Here is a 26,121-nt window from a genome sequence, read left to right on the forward strand (position 1 = left end):
GAATGAACAATATGAAATACAAAACACTCATATTTTTTATGAAAAAAAGAAAAAAAAAAAAAACTTTAAACTACTTGTTTTTGCAATGGGAAACTATTTAATAATTTTATAATCCCAATTTTTTGAGCAATCAACATTCTGTCATTCTAACAAAGTACAATAATTTATACTCAGCAAAATTTAACAATTAAAAAATTATTTTATAATTTCATTTTTTTTTTTTTTTTCTATTATTAATTTATTATTAATTTTACAAAAAATAATTTTCATTTGTTATTTATCCATTTTATACGAGCTGCATTAATTTTGATAAGTGTGAATCCTTATAACAGTCTTAAAATCATTCACAACAAATAATTAAATCAATAAAAAAATATTCACATTCAATAGATGAAAATAAAATGCAAATAAGAAAAAAAAACTTTTATGGCAGTATAGTAATCAAAAATAATTAAAAATTATATAAAATAATAAAAACACTCGACTCGTTAGGATTCACTAATTATCAAAATCAAGGAAGCATTTTTTGGATACACAAATTAATAAACAAAAAAATTGGCTAAGATAAACAAAAAAAAAAAAAAAAAAAAACAATTTATAATCTCATAGTAACATGGAAAAAGCGTTTTACAAGTTTGTTTTTTTTTTTTTTTAATTATAATAATTATCTATTTAATATTATTAATTATTACCAAAGGCGTTTTTGACATATTGGATTATCCAATTGATGCAAACAACTTTGGGTTTGTTGATCAAAAACAGTGCCTTCTTCGCAGACAAAACGAAAATCAAGTATTTGTTTTGTTGTAAAACCAGGTGAACAATAATGAAATAAACGACAATCTCTATCATCAGCATAAAAATAATACATTTTTTTATCAATACAATTAAAACCAGGTATACGTTTATAATAACCACCAGGTCTTCTTGATACATGAACTGATGCTAATGTTGATGATGCAACATTACTCGCTGGTGTTTCTAAATTTATATTTTCAGTTATTAAATCACTTTTTGTTGGATCATTATTATCATATTTATATTCATCTTCAACTTTCATATCATGATGCTCATTAATTTTATCTGAATCACCAGTTGGTAACTTTGGTAACGTCTCATCAGTAAAATTATTACTCGTTGAATTTTTAATAAAACTTTCATTATAAAATTTTTCAGGCTTGGATGGAGTTGTTGTTGAAATAGAAATTTCAATTTCTACGTTTAATTTGTTTGGATTGACATTTGTATTACTTGTTATTTGATTCATGACCATTCGTTCCGCTTCAAGTATTTGTTCCAATGGTAATTTAGGTAAAAATTCTGTTGTTGATGTTATTTCATTTGGATGATCAATTGTTGTTTTCCAGTCACGTTTTGCTGATAGTGGAAGTTTTTTTATTATTGGTTTTGGTGCACCATCATTATATGATCTTAGTGGTTTTGCTGGTTTTGGATTTAGCAATGAAGGTCTTGATTTTATCACAACAGGCGTTTGTAATGTTGGTGGTGGAATGTAATTGTAACTTTTACGAGTTGTAAAAGCTTTGTACACTTTTTGACGAATTGTTGTAGTTCTAGGTGTAGTTGGTGACAAGGTAGTTGATGTAGATTGAGTTGTGGGAATAGTAGTTGATGTAGATTGAGTTGTTGGAATAGTTGTTGATGCAAATTGAGTTGTTGAAATAGTCGTGGATGTAGATTGAGTTGTTGGAACAGTCGTTGATGGCAACTGAGTTGTTGAAATAGTTGTTGATGGTACTGTCGTTGTTGACATTAACAATGTTGTTATTGATGTTGGTAGAGTAACTATTGGAGCACTCATAGTGGTAGTGGTGGTGGTAGTAGTAGAAGTTGATGTTGGTGCAACTGTTGTCGTTGATGTTGTTGATACCATTGTATTTAATAATGGTATTGAATTTCCATTTAAATTCATACCTTCAATACTCTCTGTTGATGAATAATTCATCAAATTTATATTATCAGTTTTATTTATTGGTGCTTCAATTGGTTTGATATTTTTTTCATAACTATATGACTCAAAATTATCATCAACATAATCTTGAGGAACTCGAGGAAATGGTAAATTTTCATCACTATCCATGCTATTATTTTTATCCTTTAATTTTGGAATTTCATCAGTAAATTTTAATATTCCATTTGTATCTTCTTCATTTTTATTAACACTATTTGACTCAATTTTAGTCACAGTAGTTGTACTCTCAAAATGACGTGTAGTTGTTGGAATGTCTGTTGGAAATTCAGTCTCAATCTCATCAACTTGTTTTGTATTATCAGTTGTTGTAACCTCATTTAATGTTGAATATTCTTCTGAATCATAATCAATATCTTCATATGATTCATTAGAATTTTCCAATGGTTTTTCAGTATTTCCAACTTCATTGGAATCTCTGTCATCATTAAAATGTTTTGAATTATTTACTTGATGCTGATTATGATGATCATCATCATATATTTCATCAGAATAATTATTAAAAGATGTCATTTTATCTGGTAATTCTTGTGATGTATAATCAGTTTCACTACTCATAGTTTCAGGTATTATATAATCATCAGAAATTCCTTCACCACCACTCAAATGTGCATTTATATATGCTGCATTATTATTATTATTATTATTATCTAAAATTCTTGATTGTACAATTTCAACAGTTGATCTTTTTTTTCTTGTATATCTTGGATAAATTCTAAATTTAATTGGTGACCATCTGTAATCAAATTGTGATCTTCTGCTATTTCTTATTTTAGGTACATCTCTATAGAATGGATCAAATGACTCATCACCTTCTTTATAATCATCATAACTTGATGGTATTGTTGGTAATGGTAATGTAACTAATTGTGTTGTATTTAATGGTCTACCAGATTCATCACTAACACTTGCTTTAGCTGTTACAATAACACGTGATTGTGTTGGTAATAATGGTGATGGATTTTGTACAATTCTTTGTATTTCTGGTGGTGGTAAATTAATTGTAACTTGATGAGGTTTTAATTGTGGTATTGATGGTGGTGGTGGTAAATGTATATGTTGTGTTATTGTTTGTGATGTTGATGTTTTTGGAGTTGGATAAAACGTTCTGACAGTAACACCACTACCACCATTTGATGGTGGTATTGTAACAAATGTACCAGTAACATGATGCTGTTGCTGTTGTTGTTGTTGTTGCTGTTGTTGTACATTTGTATCAATTTTTTTTTGTTTCATTTGATTATTATTTTGATTATTTTGTTCTGGAATTGGTGATATTATAAGCTTTGAAATTTTTCCTTGACTCGTTGCTTGTACTGGCTCTAAATGTCTTCGTTCAACATTCATTCGATTATTTTTAGATAGCTCTTGTGTTGATCCTTGTGATGATGATGATGATGATTGATGATAATCAGATGTGTCTCTTGGATTATTATTATTATTATTAATATTATTATTATGTAGTGTATATGTGTGTTCAGTTGTACTTGCAATACCATGATTATGATACAGTGAATTAATATTTTTTGGATTATTTGAATTTAATAATGTTTGAATGGTAGATGTAGCATGATAATGTGATGTACCAGTTGATATTTGATGATGTTGTGGTGAACCAGTTGTTGAACTAGCTCCTTGATTACTAAATAATTGATAGGATGTTGCTTGATTATCATCATTATCATGATTACCATTGTGTTGATCACCTGTATGATATATATACTGACGATGATAACCACCATTTTTGTCATCGTACTCGGAATTTGATTGACTAGTTTGAACTGGTGGAAATGGTTGCTGTGGCTGATAATGTTGAGGATAACCATTTCCATTTTGATATGATACACCTCCAGATATTGTTGTTGATGATATTGAGGGTCTTGGACTTGTTGTTGGACTTGGACTTGTTGTTGTTGGACGTGCTGATGTCTCTTGATGATGATCATTCAATGATCCATCATCTCCATCATCATTATCATCATCATCATCATTATTATTGTTGTTGTTATTGTTGTTATTGTTGTTGTTATTATTATTATTTCTATTATTGTTGTCATCGTTGGCGTTGTTATTATCGTCATCATCATCCTCTTCATGTAAACTAAATGAAAAAAATAAAATAAAATTTAATTATAATTGTTGAAAAATTTTAACTATAAATATTTGTAATACAAAATTACATACATAAGAATTTTCTAGAAATATTCAACAATTAATCACATTTTAATAAAAATAAAAAAAATAAAAACTTGTTTTCCGCATACATGTAATCAAAGATATTGAAATAGTTTTGTACAGTCGTCAATTATAATTAACAGACAATCTTGACTATATCAAACGATCAAACAGTCAAGTAAATTAGTACTTAAAACACAGATCATTACAAGATATTATACTTTAGTAATAAAACACTTTTTTAAAATTAAAATTTACAGTACAAAAAATTTTAAAAAAATTGTAAAAATTAAAAAAAAATTATTTACAAAATAAAAATTAACTAAATATATATTTCAGTTGAATAATTTATTTTTTTTTTTTAATTTATTTTTGATATTTGTATGTGTATATATATATTTCTTTTTTTTAATTTATGATAATTATAAATTTAACAAATTTTTCATTTTTATTTATCTAATTTTGTGGCAACGGAATGTCATATATGAAAGGCATTGAGTGTCACCGGTCCTTGCGACATAAAAACAAGGTGAATGTACCGGCAATATCATACTCTAACATATTTCATAAATCTATGAAAAAAAAAAAAAATAAGTAATAATATTTATATTTAGTTCATATCTACACGCAACTAGTTATGCATAATAAATATATTATTGACTGTTAATTTATTATTTTAATTTTTCATGAATAAACAAGTCTCTAACATAAAAAATATAAACAAATATTATTGTGTATTATTATTATTTATAATTAAATTATTATTTACCTGAGCGTAACAGCATTGTTGCCATATAATTCAAGATTTAAATTGTAGAATCTTTCGCTTTTACTGCAATCAACTTCATCAACTCGTTCACAAACCCTCGTTTCCTGATCGAACACAGTTCCATTCAGACAGAGAAATTTAATATCCATTATTTCATCTGAAACAACATCTCACGATAACACACGAGAGAGACACAAATTAATATTGTTATTCATATAAATTATTTATAATAATATTCATTACAATTACTGTGATTATTATCAATCGATATATTGAGATAAAGCAATATAAATAAATTTTTCATTTACAGGATTGATCAATAGTGCGGCTTTTATCATTGAAACAGTGAATAAATAAATAAATATATATATACACACGTCGACTTTCTCATAAAAGCAATGAGCCTCATTACAGTGTAACTTAAATCTTGAGTAGTTGAATAAACATTAAAAAGAAAAACAAATTATTTATAAGTAAAAAAAAACGTCGAGTGCGGCCCAGCTGGTCCTTGTTAATTTTATGTTATACAATATTTTATTATGCAATAATAAATAAACTACAACATATGCAAGATGACGATGAATTGCTTTTTTTTTTTTATTTATTTTGTTCAATGTGTGAAATCAATCTTACAAATCGCACAAATGCATATGTATTTGATGAATTTTGATCTTAGATATAATAAAATATATTTTCTTTCATTTTATTATCTAATTTTAGATAAATAAAATTAAATTACAGTAATTTTTCATTTTTTTTATTCAATCAAACAAGCACGTAAACCTAATTATTACCTTTCTGACCGATCGTGCAAACATGGAACATCTGACAACCAGCCTCAACATCCGCGTAGTATCCACCAATCACCTTTCCTTGACACGAGAAATTCGTCTCCGGCAAATTGTCAAAGTCCAGGTACTAAATATCAAAATAAATTGATTGGTTTTTTTTTTTTTTAATTTTATTTCATTTTTGTGAGTTAGATTTTTTTTCGAATTGCGTTTACTTACACCAGGTTCCCCCGCGCTGCACAATCCACCATATTTAAAGTCGATAATTGACAAGATAACTGTAAACAATAAAAAGGAAAAAATATATTAATATATAGTAATATTTTTATTTATTTAAAATTAGATATGTTTGTATTTTTATTATTAAAGATATACTCGTCCGCTGTATATCAAGATTATAAAATAAATAAAAAATTACAAATTGATAATTGCATCCCATATTTAAAAATAAATATTTTCATCTAATTTTTTTTGCATTGTGTTCTTTGGAATACCAATTTATTTTTGTGATAAATAATAATAATTAACCTTGAAAAATAACAACGAAAAAAATATCAAATTAAGTAAGAAAGTTACATAAGAAAAAATGAAATTTTAGAATTCTACAATGATAATTCGATTATATATTTAAAAATAAACTTTTTCATCTGATTTTTTTTCCATTAAGTCATTTAAAATACCAACTTTTTTGTGTAATAAATTTTGATAAATATAAAAAATTTTATCAAAGATTTATTTAAAAATCTATACCTACTAAAATTTCGGAGTTTGAAAAACATAAAAAAGAAATTACGTGTAAAAATAAAATTTGTGCAAACAATAGAAAGATAAATTTTCAAAAAGATAAAGATATATGTAGAAAAAAAAAAAAACAAAACAAAAAGGATAGGATATAAATCGTGGTAAGAGACCGGATCAGGTGGCATGACCTCGATCCGACACCTGCAAATCGCGAACGTCAGACTTTGTATATAAAACACGTTGCACTGACAATAGAAGTGGGAGTAAACACCACGAGGATATCCGAGTACCGGTGCAATATACTGCACATTCATATACATATAAAAATATATTTGTTGACTATCAATAACATATTCAAATAATAAATAAATAAAATTTAAAAGAAAAAAAAAAAAAAAAAACACCTTTCACCGTAGTTCGTCTTCACAAATTTATATCCACAATCAAATTAATATTTAAAATAAATATTTCCTATATTAATTTTTTTATTTAAATAAAATTATTATTACGCAATAAAATAATATGAATATAATATAAAATACACATGAATTTTCATGAAAATTTTATATACGGAAGAATAGAAAAATTAAAAATAAATAATTAATATTAAATGAAATTATTTTAACACGATTGAGGGAAAGTCACGGATTCCACTGTAGAAACCAAAAATTTCATAAATAATTCTTTAGATGTTTGTGTTCCGTGGACTGTGACACGACTTTTGCCAGTATTTTATATATATTTTTGCCGATAAAAAAAAAATAAAAACAACAAACTAAAACAGTAAAAAATATAAATAAATATATTCGTATTTTTTAAATTTAATTTTATATATGGATATTGAGTGATAAATAATTTGTAAATATTATTATTATTGTTATATGACTGAGTTATTTGTCTACCAATTGATAGCTCGATATGAATTATGACTATTACATGTATATTTATTATTACGATATGATTAATATGATAATAATAAACGTCAAAAATAAAATCAAAAAATTAAAATGTACAGTCAATCGCCAAGTCATTCGATAATGGACTTTCACATTGTGCAATGATATACCATCCTCATTCGAAATGTCAGTGTCTTGAATGTATATTTCAGGTATAGAAACCCTTTTTTTTAATAAAAAAAATTATATATATATATTTAAAGCAAAAATAAAAAATATTTTTAAATTTAGTTTTTAAATTAAATAGGTCAAACTTTGTCTGGACTGTCTTGAGATATATTTTTTTTCATTTTATAATGACCTCGGCCTACAATTCCTCAAATCAACTTTCGACCTATCCCATTGGTTATACGTTCACTGTGTTACAAATTTGCATTTTCATTTAAAATAAAAATTTTTAAATAACCAAGAATTTAAAAAAAAAAACAAAAACTATTTTATTCGAAATATAAAAATTTATGGCTATAAAAGTTTATTAAAAAAAAATTTTTTTCTACTTTCTTGCAAATATTTTTATGACTTAATTGAATTTTTTATTTAAAAAATAAAAAAAAAAGTCCATGATTATTTGTAATTATTTGTTTTATAAAAAAAAATTCATGGGAAATATGAAAAGGTGATTTTAATTAAAAAATAAAATAATCATTGTACAGATTAAATATATTTTTTCATTATTATATTTTAGTAGTATCATTATTGTTCAATAGATTATTATTATTGTAATTTTTAATTCGAATATAACTTATTAATGATGACTGTGACCCTCGACCTTATAAAGCAAAAGTGAAAATATGATGAAATAACATTTGAATTTACTACTTGTACATGTTTTGATTAGTCTAATTATTATCCTCAACTTGTGCCTTTATAAAAACCAATGAAAAATCATCAAGTGTATTCACATTTATTACGCAAATAATCAATAGTTGATCAAACCTTAATTGTATAATATTTTTTAGCTTCAATAAATATTATCAAATAAATAAATGAAAAAATAAAATCATGATGATTTAATTTACAAAATAATAAATAAATAAAATGACTTGTAAAAATGCAAAATATTATCTGCAATAGATGATCAATTGCCAATTAAAATAATCCAATTAATTTGTTAAGTTGAATTAATAAATTTATATTGCCATAAGGCGTTAAAGTCTCTCCTGTCTATAAAAATTCAACAGACCTTTAAAGCATCTATTAAAAATATATTAAATTTTTATATATCTTATATTTTCTCGATATAAATTTTTTCATCTTTATAATTATTTATTTATCGCCGTTTTATAAATATATATTTTATGATTGGATATAATTTTTTTGCAACTAGTTCAAGATGTATTGATGGCTTCATAAACTTATCGATATGGTATACATAGTTTAATAGCCAATTGAAGAGTATTTATTGGAAAAAAATGTCGAAGATGAACAGACAGTTTATTCAAACAAAATGATATAACGTTTGCGCGTAATAGCTGTGTGAATCCCGTGACATTTATACCGATTGGCAGTCCACAGGGAACTTGGACTCGTCTTCATTTCTACATCCATAAAATAAATACTCGTAAACCTACATCTGCTATATATATAAATATAGCATATTCATTACTCAAACAAAATATAAACCACATATTTCTCTAGAAAAAAAAATTAATATAAAAAATATAAATAAATTCAACTGACCTCCATCGTCCTTGAACGAAAAAAAACTTTCACACATTGCAAAGAAAAAATATATATATATAATGATAAGTGTAACGATTAATTAAAATCAAAAGATTGCGAAAAAAAAAATATTTAAGATAGCAATTATAAAAGAGAAAAAAAATTATTATAAAAAACTAATTACAAAGAATTTAATATAGGTAATTTTTTTTCTTAAATATAAAAATACAATAATCAATGATAATAATATTATTATTCAACTGATTATAATAATCAAACTATGAATAAGAAAAAAATAAATAAAAGAATATTTAGAAATTCGAAACAGACAATTATTATTGGTTTATATATAAATTATTATTGTTAAATTAAAAGAAGAATTGAAGAAGAGTTTATTAGTCTTAAAAGGGCATCACGTAAGACGATGCCGCATATATATCCACCTTTCACCCATAGCTTCGTGTACTCACAAATAGTTTACGAGATGTTTTATTTTATATTTAAAACCACATTATATACATCATCATATTTATATAAATTTAGATATAAAATTAAAAATTGTAGGTTTATTATAAAAATTAAATTAAAGACAAAACACAAATTTAAAATGAAATAAAATGAAAAATAAATAGTTGAAATTGTTAATGTAAAAAAATAATAATAATTGTACATATAAAATAGAATAATAGTAGAATAAATAAATAGTAAATTGACCGATTTTTTTTGTTTTTTTTTTTTATTTGTAAATTTGTGGTTAAATATACATGGGTAAGGTCGAACATCGTTAGTCTGTTGCACAATGGGTGGCTCGTTAACCACGTGCGTTCAACCGAGAAGCTATATAACTTGTTGTTCCGTATCGAGGAAAGGATCATCCAACTCGGTAAAACATGCATTTATTGCTTCTTCAGGGTTACGTGATGTAAACACGATCGCGACACACGTTTCATACACCACTTCCGGTATATATATCATTAAAAGCTCTTAAATTATAAAAAAAAAAAAAAATATTAAGATAATTATTATGGTACTTTTATTTGCACCGATAAATTAACAATTATTGAATTAATATTATTAGTCAAATTAAAATATGTATAAATAATTTTACTACATTTATTTGATTACCCTATCTATTAATATTTTACTGCAACATAATATTTATATTTTTTTTAATTTATAATTCATTTATTTGCTACGAAAAATTAATTTAATTAAATGCTTGAAAATAATAAATAATTTTCATTAATTATATTGTCAAAAGTTGGCAATACATTGGCTATTGGTATATGTATTTGTTGACTATATAAATTTATTTATATGTTAAATGAAAAATGACACTGTTTATATTTTAAACTCAATACAAATAGCTTGTGTTAATTCAACACTATAATTAAATAAAAAATATTTAATAATTATTATTAATTACATTAAAATACAGTTTACAAATTGAACTGTCTTTAAACTCAATTACATAAATAATAACATTCAGATATTTTATAATTTGCAAAAAAAAAAAAAATGTAATTAAATAAAAATATAAAGATAAATATTTTAAATATTTTAAAATGGTTTGACTGAACATCAAGATGATGAAAAAGAAAAAAGAGAATTTGGAGGTCGTGTAGAATTAATGGAACTCTGGTGAAAAAATAAAAAACATGCAGCATATAAGTATGTAATTGGCAACAATTATAATGTCGTGAGAACCCTTCAATCACCGGAAGCACCTTTCTAAATATCAACTTAAACAAAAGAATATATATTTGTCCAGTGAAATTGTTTTTTTATATTGCAAAAAAGTGTAAACTCGTAAAAATTGTGCTATTATTATTTATCCAAGAAAAATGTGTTGTTAATTTTTGTAACTATTATATTAATATTATATTTATATTTTTAAATGCAGAGGTAAATCGTGACAACTTGCACATGCACCCTTACGTGACTAACAACAACAACAACAACAACAAAAATATATAAATAGTAACTAAAAATCTCTAATTCACTTGGAAAGCGTCATGACTGGAAACTTGAATTGTGTACGGATGATATGGAGTTACAGGATTACGCAATATTTTTCATATATAGAAACAAGAAGTAGTAACATAAATAGGTATATATATATGAATAAGAGCCACGCGTGCTCGTGTCTACCGTGTTTCTTCATTATAAAATGCGACAAAAAAAAAATAAATGAAAAAAAGGGTTTTGTTGATAGTACATTGTGTTGTGTATATTCAATTACATTGAAATTTTTTTTTTTTTTCAAATGATAAATAATATGTGAATATAATTTTTGTTAAATTATAAAATAATATTTTTTATAAATTAAATGAAAAGTGAAATGACGAGTCAACAAATAATTTTACTTGACCTTTACCGCGTCAACCTTGTGAACAAGTTTTATCGGCTGATACACTCTATAAACTCGTTGAGAGGTTATTTACTGATGAATCTTTCTAAACACATAATATTAGATAATAGAAAGATTATAAAAAAAAAAAAAAAAATTCCAAGAAACTTGGGAATATTTTATCGAATTTAAATACTACAAAATTTTTCTATATAAATTGGCAGCGAAAAAAATCTTGAATTAATTTTAATGATGGTTAACATTATTATAATTAATTTTTTTTTTTTTTTTTTTATAATAAATTATAATTGATGATATTGAAGTTATTTATAAATATATTTTGTATTTTTTTTTCTTTAAATTAATTAGATTATTTATTTTTTTAAATTTTAAATTTTAGTGGATTGATGAAAGAGTCTTTTTTACTAATATTCATAATTGCCGGAAGAATCCTCCGCACATCCTGGCCATCAACAAACGTAATTATAATAAAACTCAATGGTTATATACTAAATTGTGAATACTAACAACACCTACGCATTTTGACCGTATTGCATATTGTATATATGCGACATTCCATTCTCGCGTCATCTCCTCAAACGTGTTTTGCGTGATGTCTCATCATTCTTTAAGTGGCATTATCTTATTTCATATATTTGATGAATAATATTTTTATTTTTAAATTAACCATTATTATTATTAAATTTGTAAAAAAAAAATATTTTAAACTTACCCTGCAGTAAAATTCCATGCAGCGCGAGGTTCATGGCTAAGGACTGTATTTGACACGTGAGACCTTCAAAAATAAATATTAAAAAATTATAATTTATATTATTTTAAAAAAAAATTATATTAAAAAAAAAATCAAAACTCCAAATGAACCAGAAAATTATTTCCAAGTCAAATTTAATAGCTTGATAATAATTATATTTACATTAGACAAAAGAAAAAAAAAATTTTAGTAGAAAGTGACATGAAAAATAATTTAAAATTTTTTTTTTTCTAATTTATCCAATTGAGAAAAAAATAATAAGACTATATGATGATTGAGAAGAAAAAATTGATTTCTATGAAATTGAAATGAAAGCTATATTTCCTGCCAAATTTAAAATCATCCAAAGATGGAAATATAAGATTAAGAAAATGACGATAATAATAAAAAAAAAAAAAAAATTTTATAATAATATATATAATGGTGTATGTGTATTATATGGTTAATCAAGGATTGAGAATTTTATATATGAATCTAGAGCGGAAACACCTTGGCAAGGCCGGAAAGCAAATTGAAAAAAATCACCATCTGGAAATTTAATTTTCACCTTTACGTAAAGTTGACCATATTATAGCTACATATAAATATTTTCATGCACGCGTGCTCACACATTTTTGCCTTTTTATTTTTATTTTTTATATTATTAAAACTCTCAATATACTTAACCACTTAAAAGTCTCCAATAACAACTTGGTGTCTCACTTTATTCATTGGAAAATATTCTTTCAACCAAGACAACCCCATAATGATGAAAAAAAAATAAACTAATGATCATAATAGTTTATATTTATTACTCATTTTAAATAATTAAAAAAAAATATGATAATCCTTGGAAAGATTAAAATCGATTAGCTGCAGCATTTATAAAATATATTTAAAAAATATGAGCGAGAGAAAACCCCTTCTTCTTTGGCACTTTGGAGAAAGCAACACAACATCTCTTGGATACTTATGGGCGTCGTCTAAATAACCATTAATTGGCGCTCATTCATGTGCGAAATGTTTTTTTTTTTTTTTTTAAACTAATAAACAAGAAAAAAGTTCATAAAAATAATATGTAAATAAAAATAAAAAATAAACATTGGTTATAAGAAAAGAAATCATATTTGTAGATATGAATAATTCAAAGGAATATTGATAAAAGAAAAAAAAAAAAAAATCATTGCAAACTAGTTAAATAAAAAAATAGAACAAATTATAATTTTTAATTTTTATAATTCAAGCTATTTTTAAAACACGCGATTATGTTAAATTAATTTGTTCATAAAAGTCGATGATTTAATGGTGAGTGTAAAAAATAAAAATAAATTATAAATTATAACTTGTAATGTACTAAAATTGTTTCAATGAAAATAATAAAATGATACTAAAAAATCTATATATTTTATAGAAATATATATAACATTATTTGAATTGAAATATTAAAAAATATAATTTATAAAAAAAAATGAAATTTTTTAACGTGAAAAAAAAAATGTTTTATTGAGTTGTTAAAATGCATTTTAACAAGTACATATATTTCATGTATGAAACATCAGGTGACTTTCTAACTGAGACGATTGTTTAAGAGCACCATCAGTTGACTTGGTTTGTTGAGTCACGATCGTCGTACGATGCAAAAGAGGTTGAATAATTGGAAATAGAATAGTATAATCGAGTTGGATGAGTCTGAATGCACGTAGGCGCTTACATAGCTTTCACTCTTCGGACAAAAGCCATGAGATATTTATCCATATATAAACTACACCAAGGACTAAGCTCACGATAAATGAAAAAAATAAAATTTAAATAAATATCAAAGTACAATATATATATATAAAAGAGTAAAAATAATATTTAAAAATATAAAAAAAAAATCAAACGAGTTCAAGATATATACATAAGGTAAAAAAAAATAGCAAGTATGCGAAAAAAAAAAAAAAAGAGAGAAAGGAAGATGCACGAGTTCTTCGCCTCCACAAAAGACAAGTCGATATCCTTGCTGGTATTTCAAGATGGTCGAGTCTTAAACTCACGTGGTGTCTTGTCTCCTGGTTGTATATATTTCATACATGTTTTATGCATCACGTGTACATATAGACAACTATGTTGCAAAAAGTAAAATTTCCAAACGAAGAAAAAATTTATATATAAATTTAAGGAATAAAATAAACGGAAAAATAAAGAATTTAAAAAAAAAAAACAGTAGAGGGAAAGGAAGTTGTATAAATTGTAGGCGTTTTATCGGTATATTCTGTTGAGACAGTTAAAGCTTTTTTTATTTGTCAATGTGTATTATGTAAATTAACACCGGTTAGACATACTAGTATTTGAATTAAAAAAAATAATAATAAAATTTTATTTAAAAAATTAAAAGTGCAATAATGCATGGATAAAAATAACAAAAAACAAATATAATTTTCGTCCTGAAACAAGAGGAGTGTGGCAGTATAGTCAGCCATTTGTGAAAGTTGTATACGCGACCAAGCAGCCGGTTCACAGCTACCAACAAACTGGGAAATTATAATTGCGACCGAGATAAATCCTGTATATATATATTTATTTATTTATTTATTTGGTCCAACGCGGGTGACTCCAGTGTCGTTTTGCAGAAAATTAAATTGCAAGGATGAAAAAAATCAAGAAAGAAAAAAAAAAACAAAAAAAGAAAGGAAAATTGGATTTAACGCAGTTTTTTGCGGTGCATTGTGATGCAAGTTGACTCGATGGCTTCTCGCAGATCTCAGTAACAAAAAAATAAATAAATAAAAAGAGAAAAAAAAAAACCAGAATGCACACAGTATTATACAATAAATGATGATTTAAAAAATTGCCCGGTTTTTTTTTTTTCTCAACATAAACTCGCGGTTGTAATTTTAAAAACATATATGCATGTTTGTTACGATCTTGATGACCTTTAAATTTTTGAAATTATAAATTTGCTAAATAAATAATATGAATTAATTTGAAAATAATTCCCGCCATTTCAGAAAATACTTTTAAGATGATTTTTTTTTTTTTTGAAAAAATATAAAAAGTAAAATTTTAATATTATTCAATATTAATTATTAATTAAAATTGTTAATTAATAAATATGTTTGTTATAAAAACAAATAGTAGACGAATATGCATTATGATTTTTGAAAAAAAATAATAAATATATATAAAAGAAATTGACATGTCAACTTCAATACGCAGAGAGATTGACAAGGACTTTATTATTTCATCGGTTTCGAAAGTATAGAAAAATTATTATATTATGAAAGACAAAGTTATAATCTGCACGATTAATCGACGCCTTCCTCCTCCCTTTTCTCCTGTCTCGTAAAAAAAAAAATAAAAAAATTATCTCTCCTTGTTTAATCACCGGCAAAATTATTATATTTCGTAATTGAAAAAAAATAAAAAAGTAAAATAAAAAACAGTAGCAACATGGCAATAAAATCATCAGAATAAAATGATAAGAATATTATAATGATTATGTTAATATATTATACATGAAATAATATATAAAAAAAAAATTAATAAATGGAGCTAACGATTAACGAAGGCCCAGTAAGTATAGTACCAGCAAAGGAAAGTAGCAACTGTCAATTTTATTTACCGTTAGATCGAAACACAAGATCTCTTCCTCGTGAAACCCATCGTCAATTTATATACGGTTTATTTTATTAATGGTCATTGGTCATTCATTCATTTATCCATTCAGTGTCAGTTAATATCATCACACAAAAACATTAGAAATATTTCATATGTATACAATTTTATTATGAAAAAATAATATTTATAATAAATGATAAATAACAACGATAATAATATATATTAAAAACTCGTTGGAGTATTTCAAATTATATATTCAAAAAGTCAAGTAAAAAAATAAATAAATAAATACGGAAGTTTATTTATTTTTTTATCCTTTTTAAAATATTGATGGATTGATTTTAATTTATTATTTTATTCTAACATGCTGTTAAATTTAAAAATTTATTATTCAAAAAAAAAAAAAAATTAAATTATCTCTACTTGAAGAATTTTAAATATATGTTTTTGATTTTTTTTTTATTTTTAATTTGAAATAAAAAATCATTAAACGCACCTGATGTATTGTGAATAATCCAACAAATCAATTTTATCGAAATTTATTGACGACGTTTTTTTTTCTTTTGAATTTTTTTTTTGCTTTAATTATATGTATTTTTTTTTATAATTGTTTTGGTGATCGATATAATCCAGTGGTAGTTGATAAGATTGGAGAAAAAAAAAAAAAAATTAACGAGTTATAATAACACAAATCAATCCCTCCTGAGACACTTGAAACATTTCATTGTCTGTGACCTGTTCATCGTCTTGTAACAGTAAAAATCATTCCGCCAGTCCATTGCCACAAATTAATCCCTCAAAAAGGCGGGCTTTTTTTTGTTTTAATACGAATTAAAAATATAAATTTAACCATTTTTTAATAATTATTTTCATATATAAAAAATAGATAGCTGATTAATTATAAACAAAAAAAAAAATTTAATTGATATGTTTATTTTTGAATGATACTTTATGGTTGATTGAGTTTTTTTGTTTTTTATTTTATTTGTTCATTTGACACCCGTAAACTTTCTTCCATCGAAAGTCGACAAGGTACTTTTAACAGTGGGCGTATTTCTCAATCAAGCGAACTAAACACAAACAGCTGTTTGTCTGAAGCAGTCACGATTTTCTAGTTCCACTTATTAACAAAAAAAAAAAAATTACGAATCACCAATTATTAATACAAAATTATATAAAAAAAAATTAAAAAAAAAAAACTAATTCAACAAATCATTATGAATCCTTGAGCTCATTTTATCAATTGTTTCGTCGAATTCATTTTCGCAATTTTCATCAATTGCGCATAAATGTTATTCAACCAAAAAATGTAAACAATTATTTTTTTTTTCCAACTAATCACAATATAATCACTCAATTTTTACTGATAATTTTATCATTAAAATCTTGTTAATTTTTTTTTTTTCTTCAAATTTTGATTACTTTATATTTTAAATATTTTTGTTTGTTTTTTTTGGCACTGCAGGAAGGGTTAAAAGGAAGTAAAAAGGTTTAAAGATAAAAAAATAAATAATATTTCTTAAAGATGCACAAAAAAATGACGTCGATCTCGCGAAGCAATCGGTATACTAAGTTGTTGAGCGAATGGTAGCAGACAACGTGAACGTGTTTCTTATCCCTACTGTCCAGCTTTTTAAAATCCGTGGGCTGCGTATGAATATACCCACTTTTATCGAAACAATCCCCGCCAACTTCTACCTTTACAAGACACTTAAACTTCAATGCTAATTTTATATTTTAAAAAAATTTTCTTGTTTATACAAATAGTCATCAATGAATATAATTCATCTGTTGATTTAATTTTATATATTTTTTTTAGTATATTAATATTATTTTTTTTTTTTTATTTGTAATATTACGATTACATTTTATTCTTTTAGCAATTCACTCATTAATTTTTAAGAGTATTGCATTAATATTTAATTTACAATAGTTTAAGTAGAATAATAATTTTTTTTTTTTTTTTTAATTAGAATATTAGTCAATTTTCTCTTATTTTCCTTTTCTTATTATTTTTTTGTTGGCTCATTTTTAGACAAGTTACGAGACATTGAAAAAAAAAATAAAAATATTATTTAATTATTTAAAAGGTTGTATCAATTTTTTATTTTAAATAACTTGAAAATTTTTGCACTTAAAAAAAATTATGCATACATAAATTATATTTATTTCAATTAGAATAATTTAAGAAAAAAAAATAAAAAAATAATTGATGTGGTTTAAATGTAAAAAAAAAAAAAAAAAAAAAAGTTTATACATTTCCTAAAGAATTTTATCACTCTGTTCTATCTTCGACACTAAAATTTATAATATATAGCTAATTATTTATTTATTTATTTTTCCATATCATTTATACGATTTCATTTGTTCATAAGAAGGAATTAAGTTTCTTTTCAGGGTCGAAGAATGAATTCGGATGGAATTTCAATTTTTTTTTTCAACGAGTTATAATATAAGATAAAAAAAAGACAGAGAGGGTGACACACAAGGGGAAAAATAATCTGGCTGGCCTTCACGACATTGCACTCACTTTTATTTATTTATATTTTAAATATTTTTTTGTCCTTATTTTTTTTAAATCTATAAATTACCACAATACAGCATCCTTTTTTCACCTCAAAAAATAAATAAATGAGTCAATTATTTTTCATTGTTACGAAAAATATAAATAAATTGAATATAAACTCATCATTTTTTTTCTTATTATTTCTTCATTACATTATTCATCCAATAATTTAAAAAATAATAAAATTGTACCAGTTATTTTAAAATGGCTAGTCTATTACTGTATTATTATATGTTTTATATTTTTTTTTTCATTTCAATCCCCAATTTAGAAACTCAGAATAAACTATTACCTTTTTTCCTTTCAAATAAAAATTTTTGTTCTTTTTCTTGTTTTCATTGGACTGAGATAATACCTGGTGTTATCTGGTTCATGTCTTTATATGCATAAAAGTAAAAGAATAATAAAAATAAAAAAAAAATATCAAAATAAGTCGCACACTAATAAATGGAGCATAGTGTTGCGTAATCAAGTGGGTGGTCGCCTTTCTCCACACCACGTCAGTTACACAAATAATATACCTTGCAAAAAAATAAAAAAAAATATAACAATAATGGTGTTGATGACTAAAGAATACATGAGAATTTTTGGAGTTAAATAAATCGATGCCTTTCAAAATTATAATACCAATAGTTGACAAGACAAACTGACATCTCTTTAGAAAAAAAAATACAAAAAAAACATTTGTAATTGATGTAGATATTTTAAAAAAAAAACTGCCTAAAGTATGTTTAAATTTATTCAAATTTTTTGAATTACCAAGTCATATTTTTTTTTTGAACCATAACATAAATATATTATAAAATTTTTAAAATTAAAACAAAAATAGTTTTCAATGAAAAAATAAACAGTTTGAATATTGCAAATAGATATTTGTCTTTAGGGTGATTATTAGGTAATTATTGAATTATAAAAATGTACTTTGGAAAGTAATAGTACGTAGAATTATTTTTTAAAAAATTTTTTTATTGTAACTTGTGTAGAAATAACGCTTAAATATAAGATAATGAAAAATAAAATGTTTTTTTATTTTTATATATAAGAGTAATAATATGAGTGTTAGATCCTGAAAGTTGGTTGTATTGGACACTGGTTTGTCATCGAGTGTATGGTTACAATCACAGTAACAACCACCACGCCCATTGCCCAGAGGTCCTTTTCCTTGAACCCAAGATAGCCCTGAACGAGTAGTAATTTAGCGGGGGCGTTTTTTATTTTTACATTTTTTACTTTCTTTAAAAATACAAAGAATTTTTTTTTATTATCCAACATTATTTGATTACAATTTTAACACTTCTAATGGTGTTAAAAAATGTTTTTTGATCTAGCAGCGACAGTGAAATTTAAAAATTAAAATTATAATTAAGAAATTGACTATTATTTTCAGCTGAGAATTTATATTTTTTATAAATTAACAAGTAAATTTAAAAATTCATTTAAAAATTACATAATTTAGTTTTCAAGATATCTCTTGTGATTTATAGATTTTAATTTTTCATCAATTATTTTTTGTAATAAAATAATACTATTGTTAATGGAAAAAAAATAAATAAAAAATTGGTGTAATCCTTTTTTGTAATTCTTTAAATTACTCATAAATTAAAAAGTATATTTTGCAATAATAATTTTTATAAATTTACCATTGATTGGCATGACCAATATATCTATTGAATTATTCATTGAATTTTGATTATCTATTTCATGCCCTCAACAACAAACGCATGATAAAAAAATATTTAAAAAATTTAAAACTATTTTATATAAATCAAAATTTATAATAATAGTTCAAATTGATTTATTTCAATTATTTTTTCTTATTGTTGTAGGAATTTACTGTGATTTAATGAGAAAAACTTTTTTTAGTTAATGTTTTTTTTTTTTTTTTTTTTTTGCAATTTACACGTTAATAATAAAATAATAAAAATAAAAATATTTGAAGGATAAAGAGTGTAATATAAAGACTGATTGAAATGGAGGTATTGATTGCATGATATGGCAGTATAATTTATTGCACTATTTTATCGCGTCTGCTTGCGTGAAAAATATCTCAACAGCAGCATCAAATTTTTTTCCCACGATAATGTTATTATTAAATGAAATAAAAAAAAATTTTATATACTATTGATGATCTAAAAAATTTTATCTATCTTTTGATGATCTAAAAAAATTTTATATATCTTTGATGATCTAAAAATTCAACAGTCAATTAAGTTCTATTTTAATTTACTACATTTTAATAAATTAATTTGATTTCTTTTTTTTTCTTTTTTAAATTTATATTTTAATTATTGTTTATAATATGAATAAAAAAATTATTTTTTTATTCTATCAAAAGTATAATTTCATTTATTTTTTCATGCCGGATATTTTTTTTTTTCGTGTTTAATTGAGCTATCAGTTCACGTCAATCGAAACCAATGAAAAAAATGCTACGGTATAAAAGATAAAATAAAAAAATAAAATAACAATGTTGAGGAAATTTTCACTTTCTTTCTTGTAGCTATTTATTGACTGTATAAGAATGACGATTGAATAATAATAACAGCCTAAAAATACCAATTTAAACAAAAATTTAAAAAAAAAAAAAAAAAAAAACAAATTACACGATCATTTTGTTAGTTTTTTTTTTTTTAATTATTGATACATTAGATAAACTTGACCTTATTGAAAAATCATTTATCATTATATTCGTATTTAAAATACGAAAGTAAATTATAATAAAAAATAAATAAAATAATTTGAAAATTCATTAATTTGCATGGTGTCATTAATTACCAAATTATGAACTAACAAATTTTTAAAATTGGTAAATAATTAATTAATCTCTAGGTCAAATAATCGATATATTATAAAAGTCACGTTAAATTTTAAAATGTCAATAAAATAAAATGAAAATTTATGATTAATAAAAATGTGTTTGATAATTTTGAAAAAAAAGTATCAATAAAATTTTTGTTTCTATTTTATTGTGTTATTATTGAGTACTATTGCAATGTTTATAGCTCAATCGTATATGGTCTCACGCATATCACATGTTTGTAAGATCCCTCTCGTTATTGAGGGCCATTCGGTCTTTAATAAAACAAAATAAATATATACACATGTAATAAAAATAACAAGGACTTTTTGCTGTCAATTGCCGACTCTTTGACCGGTCGCTCAATTATTTAGAAAAATAAAAAAACAACACACCTATAATAATAATATTAAAATAGATAATAAAAATTCCAAGATAAATAAAATAAATTTAAAAAACTATTTATTATTTATTCACCAAAGGTAATAAATAAATATATTTTTTTTTTTGTTCAATTTTTATATATAGTTACTAATTATTTGAAGTTTGTTTAGTCTCAAGATCTGGATGTTTCAAGTCAATAATTACCTGCAGTAAAAATAATTTTTTTTTTAGTTTATTAAATTATAATTAGGTTGATGATATTAAAGAGAAATAAAAGGATAATCTAAATTTTTTTTACGTACTTTTCCAAAGCATTTCATGTCTGTTGTGCATTTCAGTGCATCGTTTATGTTGTAAAGTCCAGTAATTAGGGAATATGATGGTTTAATCAAGCCCTCATCGTAGTATTGCAAGACATCTTGACCCGCCTCTCTGTGAAGTAATAATTATATTATTTTTCATGTTATTAATTTAACAAAATAGGCCTTTTTTTCTTTTGTGATGTAAGTACAATTAGAAATGAAAAAATTGTAATCTAGGTTAATTTTTTTTTTTGGTATTTCATATTACCTGTATGCTTCGAAATCAATTGATTTGTATTTAAGAAGATTAATTCCACTTGGAACAAAAGAATTTTTTTTTTCATCTTCATCATCATCAGTTTTTTTCTCTGAACCATTTTTACCATTTTTAGCTGTAAAACCAGCAAGTATCATTCGACCTTCTCGTGATAAATGCTCAACAAGAACATCAAAATTATCATCTCTCAACATATTGGTTTGATACTTTTCTTCGTATACTTTTGTAAAACTAAAAAACAATGATAAAAAAATTATTTAATGATAATATAAAAATTTATTATGTCAAATGAATAATGATAAACTTACCAGTCTAACATTTTTTTGAATTTTTCTCCTTCTGGTCCATCAAAAACATCTTCAATATCTCTTTCATCAGCAAATTCAACAATTTTTTTGACAAGTTTTTTATCATCATATTTTAATGATGCAAATGCACCTTTATCACGTACCATTGCTGCTTTTTCTTCTGATGCACTGACACCAATAACTTGGGCTCTAAATACATTAACAGCAATATCAACAGCAGCCAATCCAATACCACCAAGACCAACATTTATCAGCACCATTTCATCTTCTTGCAAGTTGGCTTTTTTATCTAAACCAATCAATGCTGTCATATAATTTTCAAGTAAACACACAGAATCCAGTAGTTTATCTGATGATTGAACTTTCCAAATATCCTAAATAAATAAATAAATAATTTAAATACTTGTTTTTTCATTAATTATTAAATGATAAATTAATTTACACTCATTTCTGCTATGCATTGATTTTTAAAACCTCCAAATTTTGTTTTATTAAGAGCAACAACTTTATCACCAATTTTAAAACCATTTTTTTTAGCTTCACCACCAACTTCTACAAGTTTACCAGCAATTTCATAGCCCAGTATGTTTGGCAAAGCTGGCTCAAATGTGTGATTATTTTTTGCTAACAATGCATCAGGTCCATTTAGTGCACAATAGTGTACATCAATCAAAACCTAAAAAATAATCAAAAATATATTTATGTAAAGACTATAATTTCACTACAATTTAACCATAATTTATATATAGAGTAAAAAAATTATACCTCATTATCGTTTGATACTTTAACTGGTTCAATATTCTCAATAACAAGTGGTTCATTAAATGATTTTAATACCGCTGCTTGATGCATACCACTAACTGGCTCTGGTATAATTGTTTTCTTTAAAATATCTTCATTTTTTAATTTTATTCTAGTTGTATTGAATTTCATAAAACTAACATGATTGACAGTATTTCTCGTCAATAATCTTGTCAATAATTTAGTTGACATTTTAGTAATACAATAAACAATAAACAATTATATGCTAAATAAATTCACGTGTCCTCTTGTTGAACAATAAATAATAATTATTATCAGCTGGATCAGCTGCTGTTCTTGGAGACGATAATAAAAAAAAAAAAAAAAAGATATAAACAAAGTTGTACAGTGTCCTGTATTACCGATAATAACTCGGTAAAATAACAAATGATTGTATCAAAATTGCTGCCATTTTTCTTTTAATTCAAATCGTTATCACAATATCACAATATCACATCATCATCATCAAATTTTGTTTGACTAATCATCACCTGATTTATGTAAATTTGGGTATTAACCTAGATAACTGGGTAAAACCTCGTGATGACTGATGACAAAACAAATTGACAAAAACAAATAATACTTTGCAAACTTAACGTTATGATATTGTTGTCCTAATTTCAGTTGATGATAACGTTTATCATTGCTACACCCAACATGTTGGTTCATTTCTTCACAGTTTTTGGCAGAACATTGTAGAAAAAAAACTGGTCCAGTTGTTCGTCTACTAAATCGTTTCATCAGCAATAAAAAAAACAAGATGCACAAAAATAAAAAATATAAATGTATAATAATTTCATTAATATTTCTATTCAACAAGTTGATTGGTAAGTTGATAAAATAACTGATAATTATTACTGTTAAAATGCGTTTGTTAATTTATAAAAATTGAATAGGCTCAACAATTGCTGATACCTTGAATGATCACGAAAAATCTAGATACAAATATGAGCTCTTATCAAATTCATCAGCCAACATATCAAAAGAAGACAATGAAAGTTCAAATAATCTTGAACAGGAAATTGATTTACAAGGACAACAACCTGGACCTCAATTTACCAGCTCAATTTACATTGTAAATAATTTAACTGAAAATTATTACAGAAATATGTCAATTGTAAAGGTTCAATTGTCAAATATAAATTCTACAACATCTGTTACATACAAAATAAGATCTGGAAATATTAATCAACTATTTGGCATCAATGAAAAAACTGGTAATATTTATGTTAATGGAGAAATTGATTATGAAATTACATCAGAATATACTCTCATTGTTGAAGCATCAATTAATGAAAGTTATGAAATAACAACAACTGTTATAATAATTATTGAAAATACAAATGATAATGCTCCAGTTTTTGAAATATTTCAAACAAATATAAATATCCTTGAGGAACATATCAATGACAGTTGTATTGGAATATTTAAAGCTCATGATCCAGACATAAAAAACAAAAGTATTGATCAAAATATTAGATACTATACAAAGATGGAAGATCGTAAACAGCATCATTTAATTTTTTCAATTGACGAATTAACTGGTTGTATGACCTTGAATACTATACTTGATAGAGATCCACCATTTGGTTATCCAACATGGAGAGTAATTGTTGAAGCATATGATAGAAATGATACATACAATTCATTGGGTCATGGAATTTCAGTTGATATTAATTTAATTGATGTCAATGATAATCCACCAATTTTAGAAAAACAACAAATTTATTTGTTTGAAAATAAACCACCTGGTATGATAACAAAACTTGTTGCTTTTGATTATGATTCAGAATATCATAGTTCACCTTTTACATTTTTCATTGACAATAAAACAATTAATTATACAAATATTTCTGATAAATTTGCCATTAAAAATGATGAACTTTGGGCTAAAGTTAAATTTGATTATAAAAAACAATCAAAATATGATATACCAATATTAATAACTGACAGTGGAACACCAAAAATGACAGGATTATCAATACTTAGTGTTATAATTGTTTCTGATGATGATAAAAAACTGGAGGGTCGTTCAACGTCTGTCGTAATTCGTCATTTTAATGGATCATCATTGGGAATTGATACACTTTATGTTCCTTTTTTTGATCGTGATGACTCAACTTGGGATGACAAAACATTTCAATGGGATGGTGAAATAAATAATAATTTTGATTTGAATTTTAATACTGGTAAAATAACACCTGCTATGAATATTTCTGATGGTAATTATCAACTTAAATTTAAAGTTTTTAAAGAAAGTGAGACTGTACCACGTTACAGTGTTAAATCTACAATCAATATAACTTTTAAAAAGATAACACAAGAAGCATTTGACAGTCTCAATGAAAATGGTTATTGTCCTGAACGTCTTGATTGTTGATAATTATATTTTATTATGACCCCAATCAAATGGAAATTATCATACTATTGTTAAAAATTTATTTTTCCATCTAATTCATACTTAATTTCTAAAAAAAAAATTGCTCAGAAATTTATTAATTCTATTCTTTTAGTTATATCAATATGAAAATAATAATCATATGAATATTTTAAAAATATTGTCATTAAAAAATCAATATCTAAATGAAAAATCAAATTAAATGTTATTAATTTTTTCTCGATTAATTGTATGAAATTTTTTCATAAACCTATATTGTTAATATTATAATAATAATTGTTAATAATTATAAATATATTATCTAAATTAAAAATTAAATATTCCTGTCTAAATAATTATTTTTCTTTTCAAATTTTTATTTAAAAATAAAATGTATTTATGTCTAAATAAATTGATTAATTATAATATTAAAAATACCATACTTACTAAAAATTCATAGGCATTCAAATATCAAAATTTGTTATCATTATTTATATTTTTTTAAATGTCTTATCTGTGGATAA

At 24.1% G+C, this 26,121-nt stretch overlaps 3 protein-coding genes across 5 annotated transcripts; 1 reads left to right on the top strand and 2 right to left on the bottom strand.

Moving 5' to 3' along the window:
- Positions 1–50: 50 nt before the first annotated feature.
- LOC122859017 (homeobox protein 5-like) lies at positions 51–17,415 on the bottom strand. 3 transcript variants are annotated; one of them, XM_044162334.1, is made up of 6 exons: positions 16,282–17,415; positions 12,168–12,230; positions 5,945–6,003; positions 5,729–5,852; positions 4,935–5,091; positions 51–4,091 (listed from the first exon to the last, which is right to left on the bottom strand). In XM_044162334.1, the coding sequence occupies exons 2-6, from the start codon at positions 12,199–12,201 to the stop codon at positions 689–691; spliced, it is 3,777 nt and encodes a 1,258-aa protein (XP_044018269.1). In that variant the 5' UTR covers positions 12,202–12,230; positions 16,282–17,415; the 3' UTR covers positions 51–688. The 3 variants fall into 3 exon arrangements, with proteins under 3 accessions (XP_044018269.1, XP_044018268.1, XP_044018270.1); XM_044162333.1 differs by having other exon boundaries at positions 4,935–5,103; XM_044162335.1 differs by lacking the exon at positions 12,168–12,230 and having other exon boundaries at positions 4,935–5,103; positions 16,282–17,414.
- A 4,178-nt stretch (positions 17,416–21,593) lies between these two features.
- LOC122859018 (quinone oxidoreductase-like protein 2) lies at positions 21,594–23,515 on the bottom strand. Its single transcript, XM_044162336.1, has 6 exons — positions 23,185–23,515; positions 22,862–23,095; positions 22,420–22,793; positions 22,103–22,342; positions 21,835–21,964; positions 21,594–21,736 (listed from the first exon to the last, which is right to left on the bottom strand). The coding sequence occupies exons 1-6, from the start codon at positions 23,410–23,412 to the stop codon at positions 21,680–21,682; spliced, it is 1,263 nt and encodes a 420-aa protein (XP_044018271.1). The 5' UTR covers positions 23,413–23,515; the 3' UTR covers positions 21,594–21,679.
- A 155-nt stretch (positions 23,516–23,670) lies between these two features.
- LOC122859019 (DE-cadherin-like) lies at positions 23,671–25,618 on the top strand. The gene is made up of 2 exons (XM_044162337.1): positions 23,671–24,047; positions 24,117–25,618. Exons 1-2 carry the CDS (start codon positions 23,981–23,983, stop codon positions 25,598–25,600), a joined length of 1,551 nt encoding a protein of 516 aa, XP_044018272.1. The 5' UTR covers positions 23,671–23,980; the 3' UTR covers positions 25,601–25,618.
- The last annotated feature ends 503 nt before the right edge of the window (positions 25,619–26,121 follow it).

The sequence above is a fragment of the Aphidius gifuensis genome, linkage group LG6, assembly GCF_014905175.1.
Source record: "Aphidius gifuensis isolate YNYX2018 linkage group LG6, ASM1490517v1, whole genome shotgun sequence".
In the NCBI taxonomy this organism is placed as follows: domain Eukaryota; kingdom Metazoa; phylum Arthropoda; class Insecta; order Hymenoptera; family Braconidae; genus Aphidius; species Aphidius gifuensis.

Coding starts and splice junctions, on each gene's coding strand:
- LOC122859018 (XM_044162336.1), bottom strand. CDS start 23,412: ATGTCAACTAAATTATTGACAAGATTATTGACGAGAAATACTGTCAAT. Junction 22,794..22,861: donor AATGCATAGCAGAAATGAGT/GTAAATTAATTT, acceptor TTATTTATTTAG/GATATTTGGAAAGTTCAATC. Junction 21,737..21,834: donor ACATGAAATGCTTTGGAAAA/GTACGTAAAAAA, acceptor TTTTTACTGCAG/GTAATTATTGACTTGAAACA.
- LOC122859017 (XM_044162333.1), bottom strand. CDS start 12,201: ATGAACCTCGCGCTGCATGGAATTTTACTGCAGG. Junction 5,853..5,944: donor GCAGCGCGGGGGAACCTGGT/GTAAGTAAACGC, acceptor TTTGATATTTAG/TACCTGGACTTTGACAATTT. Junction 5,104..5,728: donor TTGCACGATCGGTCAGAAAG/GTAATAATTAGG, acceptor TGTTATCGTGAG/ATGTTGTTTCAGATGAAATA.
- LOC122859019 (XM_044162337.1), top strand. CDS start 23,981: ATGCACAAAAATAAAAAATATAAATGTATAATAATTTCATTAATATTT. Junction 24,048..24,116: donor TCTATTCAACAAGTTGATTG/GTAAGTTGATAA, acceptor AAAATTGAATAG/GCTCAACAATTGCTGATACC.